The sequence below is a fragment of the Mastigoproctus giganteus genome, chromosome 9, assembly GCF_048544385.1.
Source record: "Mastigoproctus giganteus isolate SK-2022 chromosome 9, ASM4854438v1, whole genome shotgun sequence".
Lineage (NCBI taxonomy): Eukaryota > Metazoa > Arthropoda > Arachnida > Uropygi > Thelyphonidae > Mastigoproctus > Mastigoproctus giganteus.
The window spans coordinates 19,457,642-19,470,095 of NC_143583.1; the positions used below are offsets into that span (position 1 = coordinate 19,457,642).

At 41.1% G+C, this 12,454-nt stretch overlaps 1 protein-coding gene across 1 annotated transcript in view; it reads left to right on the plus strand.

The window, feature by feature from the left end:
- LOC150080070 (DNA repair protein XRCC1-like) overlaps positions 1–12,454 on the plus strand; it is a 179,056-nt gene that overhangs the window by 103,016 nt on the left and 63,586 nt on the right. The window contains exon 9 of the mRNA XM_090381651.1: positions 2,766–2,882. Within this exon, the coding sequence (XP_090237777.1) occupies positions 2,766–2,882 (117 nt within the window). The remainder of the gene's footprint in view (positions 1–2,765; positions 2,883–12,454) is intronic.

Here is a 12,454-nt window from a genome sequence, read left to right on the forward strand (position 1 = left end):
GGAGCTAGCCCGTTGCAGCAACCCCCAACCTGGAGGGCCAGGGTATCTCTCTTAGTCTGGCCCCTACCCTTTGACCTGTCCGGCTTGGGAGGCCCTACCAGTAGCTAAGCTACCGCCGACTTAGCTCTCCGGGTCATCGGGACAAGCAAGCCCTCCCACCGCGACAAGGTGGAGAATATGATTGGGGGAGATTTCATCATTTATACACAGCTAATTATAGTTTAGCAAATTTGCAATAGCGGCATCGTTTAAGTTACATCTCATATTGTGAATACCTTCACGACGAGTTGCCATGACATTGCACTACTTCGAATAAGTAACGCTTCACCCGAAGGAGAAGACTGTTATTACTTGTTCTCAGTGGATACCACCAACCAGACGGCACCATTTCAGGGCTATTTTGTATTTGTGTGGGATAATAACTCGACTATCCAGTTGTCCCTATTAGACTTAGAAAAGCAAAAAGGTAGAGGGAAAGTAATAGTAGGAGTGGAAGAGGAAAAGAAACGGTATAGAAGAATGAAAGGGACAGTAACTCCTTCAACTCACACCACTCAAAAACTCAAACTCCTCGAATAGGCAACGCTTCCCCAGTGGAGAAGGCTGTTGTTACCTATTCTTGGAAACTCCGGACATCATCAGCCTCCCCCTGGTGCCGTTTCAGGGCTATTTGGCCCTTCTTCGGTGGGTGGGTAGGTACCCAAGTGATGTAATGATGACAAAACAGTTGTGAAGTATATTTCCACGATAGGAGAGATGCCTGATGGTGTATGATATAAGTTAAGACGCTAATGCATTAAGGGCTTAAGCCTCAAGCTGCGAAAAAGATTAGACTATGTGTATTTAGTGCAATTGCATCATTTATTCACAGCTAATTATAGTTTAGCAAATTTGCAATAGTAGCATCGTTTAAGTTACATCTCATATTGTGAATACCTTCACGACGAGTTGCCATGACATTAAACTACTTCGAATAATATTTAGTGCAATTGCATCATTTATACATCATGTATAAATGATGCAATTGCACTAAATACACATAGTCTAATCTCTTTTGCAGCTTGAGGCTTAAGCCCTTAATGCATTAGAGTCTTAACTTATATCATACACCATCAGGCATCTCTCCTATTGTGGAAATATACTTCACAACTGTTTTTTCGTCATTACATCAATTGGGTACCTACCCACCCACCGAAGAAGGGCCAAATAGCCCTGAAACGGCACCAGGGGGAGGCTGATGATGTCCGGAGTTTCCAAGAATAGGTAACAACAGCCTTCTCCACTGGGGAAGCGTTGCCTATTCGAGGAGTTTTTGAGTAGTGTGAGTTGAAGGAGTTACTGTCCCTTTCATTCTTCTACACCGTTTCTTTTCCTCTTCCACTCCTACTATTACTTTCCCTCTACCTTTTTGCTTTTCTAAGTGGATAGTTGAGTTATTATCCAACACATATACAAAATAGCCCTGAAATGGTGCCGGTCTGGGTGGTCGTATCCACTGAGAATAAGTAACAACAGCCTTCTCCTTTGGGTGAAACGTTACTTATTCAAAGTAGTGCAATGTCATGGCAACTCGTCGTGAAGGTATTCACAATATGAGATGTAACTTAAACAATGCCGCTATTCCAAATTTGCTAAACTATAATTAGTTGTGTATAAATGATGCAATTGCACTAAATACACATATTCTAAATTAAATTAAAATTTGCAAATATTTATAGTCAATATGAAAACTATAATTTTTAAACCAAACTCTAAAAAAATATAAACAAAATGTTTAATTATTAATTAAAAAATCATTCAATTTTCCTTTTTTGGGGTGGGAGGGAGGGGGAGTTGAGAGTTAGAGAGTGGTAGCATTAATTATTTTTTGAGTGTCCTTTAATCTAGTCATAGAAATCTGGCATGTCCTTTAATCCATACAGAAATCTGGCAACCCTAGTCATACCATACTGGCTCAGCATTACACTAGCAATCTATGGCAAGCACATAGATTCTAAGACAGTACACCCAATTGGTTGGGTGTATTGTCTTAGAATTTAATTGCTTGGCCAAGAGCATAACTCTTCCTCCCCATCCTCATTCTCTCCTTTCTGTACATGTTGTATTCATCATATTCAAATACTACACTCTGAATGTAAGATGCATCTGCTGATTTAACCAATACTTCATATTCATTGAATTTATTTTGTATGCTCCTAGAATGTTTGTGCTAACACAGCCCATACATTTGCTTGTCCCATGAGGACCCCTAGCAGGCCATGTAATCCCCCACACCTTACTTTCTAAGCATGTTCCAGTAGAAACAGTGCAAGAATCAATTTAACATCTTCTTATGGTCGCCACTAATCTGTTAGCCTGTGCATCTCCCCAAACTAGCAGTTTTCCAACCCACTTAACACTGCATCAATAGCATTAGCCAATATTCTTGCACCTCTTCTATTTAAGTATATCCGATCATTCTTATTAACAAGTATAGGCCATGCTGAGAAAAATTCTATCCATTGATACTTGCACAACTATTCTTCAGGGCTGAATTGACTGACAAGGTAGCCTTTCCTCAACATTGTTTTGTACTAGTAAAGTAAATCCTCCGATCATCCATGCTTAATATCATTAGTACCAACGTGTACAACAGTATCATCTTTTGTGCCCTTAAAGGTGATAGCTGTTATATCATTAAGCTCAATAATAATAATATTTATAATTAAAGCTAATAGTTAAGCAGATGATGTTGTCAGTGTTATTTAAATGCTGTCTTATTTCAGATGTGCTTTTCTGAACACCCCAAAATATATTCAAGTGCATAGTTATGGTGGTCGTATAGTTACAAAGGAATGGATTCTTGACTGTCACAAACAAAAGCAACTTATACCATGGCGAAAGTAAGTTAATGCTTTTTTTTTTTTTATATATATTATATAATTTCTTTGTAAAGTCTGCATGGCTGAATGGATTCATCACTAATTCTCATTGGTCCTTGAGGTTGTCACAGACATTTCTCTCAGATATGCCAGACAAACTGTACTTGCTACCTGGGAGTCTAAAACGCTGATGGAACTGATATTCGGGTGACACTCAAGTCAAGTGGACCCAATTTCGGCGAAATCCGGACAGTCTGTGACAGCCAAATCCTCTGCTTGCACCTTCACAATGGTGGGACTGTTAGTAATCCTGGGTACAACCTCTATGCACAAGTACATGGTGGGTGACCACCCAGGTGTGAACCAACGTAAGCAGGGGTCGAGGTGTGGTGTCTACACCACATGGAGAAATGCTGCCCCTCTATGTTACTAGGCAGTACTAAGTGGTATTTGACTCTCATCAACCGGTGCAATAACACCACTTTGCTTATTGGAGGCTTGAAGTGGTGGAACCCATGTTTAGTCTCTAGAGCTAAGTTCCGGTCAACCCTTCCCCATCTCTTTCATCATGCAGTATGTTTGATGACTTTTGAGGTTATGATGAACATCGTGGCGAGATCCAATATTCCATACATTTCGAGGGTACAGCTCTAAAACAGTGTTCGCAGGCTGGCCGCTAGTTAGTACACCGGACCGAACCTATTGGTAACTCTCTAGGAGGCTTCCGGATCAGCTAGTGTATAATCTTGCTACCTCTACTCTGCCAGATAGTGACTGGTGGGAGTCCGAGTAGTGTGTGTGTGTGTGTGTGTGTGTGTGTGTGTGCGTGCGTGCGTGCGTGCGTGCGTGCGTGCGCGCGCGCGCGCGCGGAGGGCATTGTCGAGGCCATGTTATGTCAAGGTACTGGGTATATTCTTACCATGTGTACGTCATATCCAAAAATTTCATTACTTCATACAACATGTCCCACCCACTTTTTCTTACTATTGAATACACCATGAATTGTCAAACTAATAGAGCAAGCTTATCTGCAAAAAGATCTAAACCTCCCAAACACTTTCTGATTCATTTCACAAATATATGTGGTCTCAATTCTAATCTCAACGATGTCCATTTCCACTTGCAGTCTGCCAAACCCCATGTACTTTTTCTGACAGAATCTCAGTTATCGGTTGATTCAACTACTGCTCATCTCAGATGCCCAAATTATTCGCTGTATGATTCCTTTCGCCTCAAAGGTGGTTGTTATGTGGTTTTTAGGAGCATTAGCAACTAAGGCCATATTGCTCCGGGATATGCGGTGGTCATTCCCTGACCTTTCCGCATCCTCCGTATTTGGTGGTGACGGGCTCGAACCCTGGTCTAATCAAGAAGCATGTGCTACGCACTGCTGCTCCTTCCCACCTGGCTACGGAGGCGCCTCCTTTCGCCTCAAAGGTGGTACTTGTGCATATGTCCGTTCTGATATTCCCTGTCAGAGACTTGGTAATTTGGAATCTCCTCTCTTCGATCTTCTCTGACTTAAAATCTCTCTACCTCACCGCGTCAAATTCATCTGTTGTCTTTACCATTCTCCGAACTCCACTAATCACTTGGAGCTCTTTGACTTCATTGACTTGGCGCATTTTAGCCTTAGATGCTAATGCTCTATAAAATCCTAAAACAAACAAAAATCTTTGACTTCCTCTCTTTGCAACTTGACTCTCTCCAGTCCAACTTTCCTAACAGTGAGGTAATTTTCCTTGGTGATTTTAATGTTCACAACTCCAGCTGGCCTCCATTTTCTATTCACACCGACCCATCTGGTCAAGTTGCTGAGGCTTTTGCAATTATTAATGACCTTGCACAGATTGTTCATTTACCTACAAGAATACCAGACAATCCTAATCACACAGCCAACACGCTTGATCTTTTTCTCACAAACAACCCTTCTAAGTACACGGTCGAAGTGTACTTAAGGGCACAAAAGGTGATATAGTTGTACACGTTGGTACTAATAATATTAAGAGTAGGAGACCGGCAGAATTACTTAACAAGTACAGGTCACTGTTGAACAAAAGCCGAGAATTAGGGTTGAATTTGAAAGTGTCTGCAATTCTGCCAAGACACGATAGGAGGGAGTATATGATGAGAGCCTTGTCGATCAATTCGGCCCTGGAAAGATTGTGCAAGGCTCAAGGGGTAGAATTTGTTTCAGCCTGGACTGTACTTGTTAACAGGAGAGATTGCTTCTACAGGGATGGGATACACTTAAATAGAAAGGGTGCAAGAATATTTGCTGATGCTATCGAGGCAGTGTTAAGTGGGTCGGAAAACTGCTAGCTTGGGGGGAGACAAAGACCAATAGATTGACAGTAGCCACTGGCAGAGGTGAAAGAGATTCTTGCACTGCTTCTATTAGAATGAGCAGAAGCCTGAAAAACAAGATGCATGGTATTTCAGAGACTGCTGGGAGCCATTGCGGTACAAGTAAACACATGGGTTGTGTTAGGGTAGCTAAGAATAGAAACAGGTGCAGGTATACTTGCGTGTACACCAATGCTAGGAGTTTAGTAAATAAATTTGATGAATTTGAGGTATTGCTCAAAACATCTAATCTCTCTTGGCACAAGCACGTTACAAATATTGCTTCCTCTTCATCTAAAAAACTTGGTTTTCTCTTTCGCTTTCGGCGTTACTTTTCTTCCAAACAGCTGCTCACTCTGTACAAATTGCAAATCCGCCCTACCATGGAATATTGTTCCCACATCTCGGGTGGTGCCCCCAAAAGCTCTCTCAGGCTTGATTCCATTCAGAAGAGGGCAGTTAGGTTAATTAATGATTCATCTCTAACAGAGTGTCTCCACGTGCTTTCTCATAAACGTACTGTTTATGCTGCATGCCTCTTCTACAGATATTTCCATGGGCACTGTTCTTCTGAATTGGCTTCTATAATTCCTGCTCTCTCTTTCAAAACAGTCCGAACACGTGCAGCCACCAGCCAACATCCATTTACTATCCAACTTCAAACTCACAGAACCAACTTTTCATCTTCCTCGTTTATTCGTTCAACTGCCATTTTCTGGAACAACCTTCCTTCGTATGTATTTCCTGAAAATTACAGTCTTTAGAAGTTCAAGTCCAATATCAACAAATATCTTCTTTCATCTTCTCAACCTCCAACCCAAGCACAGTACTAAGTACTATAGGTTCTAATACCTCTCGTGTTTGGGATTTACACAAAAAAAAAAAAAAAAAATTTGAAAAGGTGGATTTTAATCCTGTCTAGTATTAGTAGTAGAAAATGATGAAAGAAAGGAAGAAAGCTTATGCAGCATCAGTCAAAAAAAAAAAAAACAAACCCTTCTCATTTCACCCATCCATTCCCTCCAATAGTTTATCTAGTCCTTCCTTGAATTTGTTCAAGCTATCCATTTCCGCAACAACAGATGAAAATTTGCTACAGCAATCAACCACCTTCTGGCTAAAGGCGAACTTCTGCACATTGATCTGTAACCATCCTTTCTCAGTTCGAATTTATGTTCCCTCATGTGTGTAGTCTGAGCAAGAGGAAAAATCCCATCAGCATTTAACTTGCTCAATCTATTCAAAGGACCAGGGGGTAATTGTGTAGGTAGATATGAAGTTTTCTGAGCAGTGCAGACAGTCTGCAAGAGTAGCTCATGGTGTCTTGTCAATGATATACAGGAATTTTACTAGCGGGGATAAGGAGGTGATTATCCCCTTGTATAAGGCAATGGTCAAGCCACATCTTTAGTATTGTATACAGGTCTGCAGGCCTCATTTTAAGAAGGATGTAGAGCTGCTGAAATGAATACAGAGAAGGGCAACAACATTAGTGAATGGAACAAAGGGTTGCTGTTACGAAGAAAGGCTTAAGTTTTGCAAATTACAGTGTCTGGAGACTAAGCACCTGCGAGGTGATCTGATTGAGGTGTATAAAGCCTTGAATGGTTTGAGCATGCTCAGTGCTGATGGGATTCTTCCTCTTGCTCAGAATAATTGCCTGAGAGGACATAAATTCAAATTGAGGAAAGTTAGTTGTAGGATAGATGTGTCTAATGCTAAAGCCTTAAACACCTCAATATATAATGGGAAGAGCCTCAATACACTGTAGTACTGATGCTCTTTTGAGAGGCTGAATTCACTAGTCTCAGGCAGAGACAGTGGCATAAAATATTCTGTGGCAGTTTTTCTTTTTTTCTTTCTTGGCCCATAAAGAAAAAAAAGCTGCCCTTAATATCAAGTTTGGCCCCTCCACAGGTTTCAGTGACATCACCAATATCAACTCTCTGGAGAACTTTACAAGATCTAGGTGAGTGGAAACTCAAATCATGTTCCATTCCTCCTGTAATTCTCTGCTTGAACTAGGAAAACATTCTAAAGTATTCAACCGGATTCACATCTGGGCTTGAAATTGCTTGTCACATTATTCTTAACCCACTGTTGTATTGATTGTGTTTTGGATCACAGAGCGTTATGCCAATACAGTCTTCCACTCCAAAATATTGTTGCAGGGTCTAAGTAATTATTATAAAGGCAGAACTGGTCTAGATGGAATGTCACAATATACAACTGCATTCTTGGTTCCATTGGTGACAACTAGTGGACCAAGTTCAGACTACATAAAACAGGCTCATATCATCACATTACCACCATCGAATTTCATTGTTTGTCACTCCATGTCCTGTTCTGTTATTGCTGTATTGACCAATGCTTCTGTTCTGTGTATCAGGATAGGTGAGGTCAGCTTTAAGAATGCATTTTCAGTTTCTTCTCACTATCCATTTTGATAGTGGAGTTGGGGGAAATTCCCAGAGCCACATTAAAATTAACACCATATCCATTTTGACTTTTTAAGTTTCATTAATGGTGGCCCACCATTAATGAAACTATAAAAAATGAATGGTCATATTACCTTTTATCCTATATTGGCATTTAGAATTAGCATTAGTAGAGGCATACGATGCAAGAAAGCAAGCTTATGCAGCATCAGCCAAAAAAAAAAAACTTCCCATTTCACCCCTCCATTTGCTCCAAATTTCCTGTCCAGCCTAGCTTTAAATTTATTTAGGTTATCAACCTCATCAAAAAAAGATGGAAGTCTGTTCCGCCAGTCAACTACCCGCTGGCTAAAGGCAAATTTCCGCACATCTATTCTACAACTGTCTCTCCTCTATTTGAATCTATGCCCCTTAGGTTCTTAATGGCGGAATTACTTAACAAGTACAGGTACACGGCTTTTTTTCACTGATGAAAAAAAGCCGTGAATTAGGGTTGAATTTGAAAGTGTCTGCAATTCTGCCCAGACACGATAGGAGGGAGTATATGATGAGAGCCCTGTCGATCAATTCGGCCCTGGAAAGATTGTGCAGGGCTCAAGAGGTAGAATTTTTTTCAGCCTGGTTTGTACTTGTTAACAGGAGAGACTGCTTCTACACGGATGGGATACACTTAAATAGAAAGGGTGCAAGAATGTTTGCTGATGCTATCGAGGCAGTGTCAGGTGGGTCGGAAAACTGCTAGATTGGGGGGATACAAGGACTAATAGATTAACAGTAGCCACTGGCAGAGGAGAAAGTGATTCTTGCACTCCTTCTATTGGAATGAGCAGCAGCCTGGAAAATAAGATGCAGGATATTTCAGAGACTGCTGGGAATCATGGGGGTACAAGTGAACACATGGGTTGTGTTAGGGTGGCTAAGAGGAAGGGCAGGTGCATGTATACTTGCATGTACACCAATGCTAGGAGTTTAGTAAATAAATTTGATGAATTTGAGGTATTGCTCAAAACATCAAAGGCAGATATTGTTGGGATTTCAGAGACGTGGTGTCACACAGATATAAGGAATGCAGAACTGGAATTTGGGGAGTACAATGTGTACAGAAAGGATAGACAGGATAGGAAGGGAGGAGGGGTTATGCTATTAGTTAAGAAACACATAAAATCCAAGGAAGTGAAGCCAGTTGACATCGCTGGACAGTGCAGTGTCGAGTCAGTTTGGTGTGACATAAGCATTGGGAGATCAAAATTGAGAGTAGGAGTGTGCTATAGGCCTAATGACTATGATGAGTATAATAAGAAACTGTACAGAGAAATAGAGTGGGCCAGTAAATCAGAAAGTCTTATAATGGGGGATTTTAATTTCCCAGATATTGACTGGAATTTGGGGGCTGGTCACTCACACACTAGCAAGGCTTTTGTGGATTTATTGGATGATTGTTTTCTACATCAGCATGTTCGGGAGGCAACTAGAGGGAGTAATACTCTTGATTTGATTATCAGTAGTGATTCTTCATGCATTAAGAATCTGCAGATAAATGAACCACTAGGTGGCAGTGATCACAGTGTTCTGAAGTGGGAGTTACTCAAAGAGGTAACTACCATTAGGGGTAAAGGGAAGTGGTATTGCTTTCGTAAAGGCGACTACGATGGACTGAGACAGTATTTAAATTCTATACAGTGGGATCAACTGATGATGTTACCAACAGCAAATTCAAAATGGGAAGCATTCAAAGAACTTATCTTGGAAGCTACTAGACTTTACATACCAACTAAGAAATATTGTTCAAGGTTTAGGCCTAAATGGATGTCAGATGAACTAATGAGGCATATGGCAGAGAAGAAAAATGCATGGGATACATACAAATTAACACGTGACACAGAAGCCTATGATAGATACAAGTTGATCTGTAACCAAGTTACAAAGGAGGTTAGGCAGGCGAAGGCAGATTACGAGAGATCCTTGGCAAGGGATGCGAAGAAAAACAGCAAAGAGTTCTTTACTTATGTAAACTCTAGAAGGAAGGGGATGAATCAGATTGGTCCACTTGATATCGATGGGTCAACTGTTGATGACCCTGCTCAGGTAGCTAACAAACTAAATGAATATTTTGCATCGACATTCACACATGAGGAGTTATTCAGCGAGGGGAATGCCAGAGGTGTATTCAACTCTAGCAGTAAGCTAGAGAATCTTGTAATAACTGAAAGTAAAGTGGAGGAGAAATTGTGAAGATAAACACAAGAAAGGCACCTGGGGTGGATGGATCCATCCAGTTATATTAAAGGAGGCAGCAAAGGAAGTAAGCAAACCCTTAGCCATAATTATGAGAGCTTCCTTGGACTCAGGGGAGGTACCCATGGACTGGAGATGTGCAAAAGTGACCCCAATTCACAAGGGAGGATCAAAGGCTGACACAAGTAATTATAGACCTGTGAGTTTAACTTCTGTTCCTGGAAAATTAATGGAGGCACTGGTTAAAGAAGCACTGAAGGATCATCTAGACAAGACTTCAGTTATAGCTTGGACACAGCATGGTTTTGTTAAGGGGAAGTCTTGCCTGACCAATTTGATTGGATACTATGATGCAGTCACAAAAGAACTGGATGCAGGGAATAACTTTGATATTATATACTTGGATCTTAGAAAGGCTTTTGATACTGTTGCACATGGAAGACTGCTGCACAAATTGGAGCAGTGTGGCATTGGAGGCAAATTGCTGCTATGGATAAAGGGGTGGTTGAGGGGGAGAAGACAGAGTGGTAATTAATGGACACTGCTCATCGTGGACTAATGTTATTAGTGGAGTCCCTCAGGGTTCAGTATTGGGTCCTTTATTGTTTTCTGTATTTATAAATGATATTGATGATGGTATATCAAGCTTAATGTCCAAGTTTGCAGACGATACGAAGGTTGGCACGGTTGTCAAGGACACTACTGACACTATGCTGCTGCAACAGGATCTGGAACGGTTGAGCAGATGGGCTGAGAGGTGGCAAATGAAGTTTAACATTGACAAATGTAAAGTACTACATATGGGAAACAGCAACCCCAGAGCAACGTATCAACTCTGTGGTACTACACTGACAGTGGTAGAGAATGAAAGGGACCTGGGGGTGGTTGTGCAGGCAGATATGAAGTTCTCTGAGCAGTGCAGACGGGCTGCAAGAGTAGCTCATGGTGTATTGTCAATGATATATAGGACTTTTTCTAGCAGGGATAAGGAGGTGATTATTCCCTTGTATAAGGCAATGGTCAGGCCACACCTAGAGTACTGTATACAGGCCTGGAGGCCTCATTTCAAGAAGGATGTAGAGCTGCTGGAATGAGTACAGAGAAGGGCAACAAGATTAGTGAATGGAACAAAGGGGTGCTCTTACGAAGAAAGGCTTAAGTTTTGTGAATTACAGTGTCTGGAGACTAGGCACCAGCGAGGTGATCTGATAGAGGTGTACAAAGCCTTGAATGGTTTGAGCATGCTCAATGCTGATGGGATTCTTCCTCTTGCTCAGAATAATCACCTGAGAGGGCATAAATTCAAATTGAGGAAGGACAGATGTAGGATAGATGTGCGGAAATTTGCCTTTAGCCAGCGGGTGGTTGGTAGGTGGAACAGACTTCCATCTCTTGTCGTGGAAGTTGATATCCTAAATAAGTTTAAGGCTCAGCTGGACAGGTATTTCGAACGAACAGATCTGTGAAGTGGAAGTGGTTATTTTTTATTTATTTATTTTACTTTATTTTTTTTTTTGGCTGATGCTGCATAAGCTTGCTTTCTTGCATCAAATGCCTCTACTAATGGTAATGCTAAAATGCTAATCTGAGCAAGAGGAAGAATCTCATTCAGCATTGAGCTTTCTCAACCCGTTTAAGGCCTTATACACCTTAATCAGATCACCTTGCAGGTGCCTAGTCTTCAGATGCTGCAACTTGCAGAATTTAAGCCTTTCTTGGTAAGAGCACCCCTATGTGCCCTCATCAAACTTGTTGATTTTCTTTGTACTCATTCTAGCAACTCTACATTCTTCCTAAATTGAGGCCTTCAGACTTGTACACAGTACTCAAGGTGTGGCCTGACCATTACATTGTACAACTGGATAATCACATCCCTGTCTCTGCTAGCAAAATTCCTATATATCATTGACACGACTCCATGACCTGCCCTGGCAGCCCATTTGCACTGCTCAGCAAACTTTGTATCTGACTGCCCAATTACTCCCAGGTCTTTTTCACTTTCCACTTCCCTGAGTGTAGTACCACATTTCTCTTTGATTATTGCTACCCATATGCAGTACTTTGCATTTGTCAATGTTAAACTTCATTTGCCACTTCTCAGCCCATCTGCCTTACTTTTCAAGATCCAGTTGGAGTAGCATACTGTCGTTAACAACCCTGCCAACCATTGCATAATCTGCAAACTTGGACATTAAACCTGATATACATTCATCAAAATCAGTGATGAATACACAAAACAACAATGAGCCCAGCACTGAACCCTGGAGAACTCAACTGATAATATTCATCCATGAAGTGCAGTGTCCATTGAGTACCATCCCTTTATCCATTGTAGCAACTTACCCTTAATGCCATACCACTCCAATTTGTACAGCAGTCTTCCATGTTCAACAGTATCAAAAGCTTTCCTGAAATCCAATTATATGATATCAAAATTATTTTTTGCATCTAGTTCCTTTTTGACCACATCATAGTATCCAATTAAATCGGTCAGACAAGACCTCCCTTTAACAAACCCATGCTGTGTCCTAAGTATTACTGCAGTCTTGTCTAAATGATCTTGCAAGGCTTCTT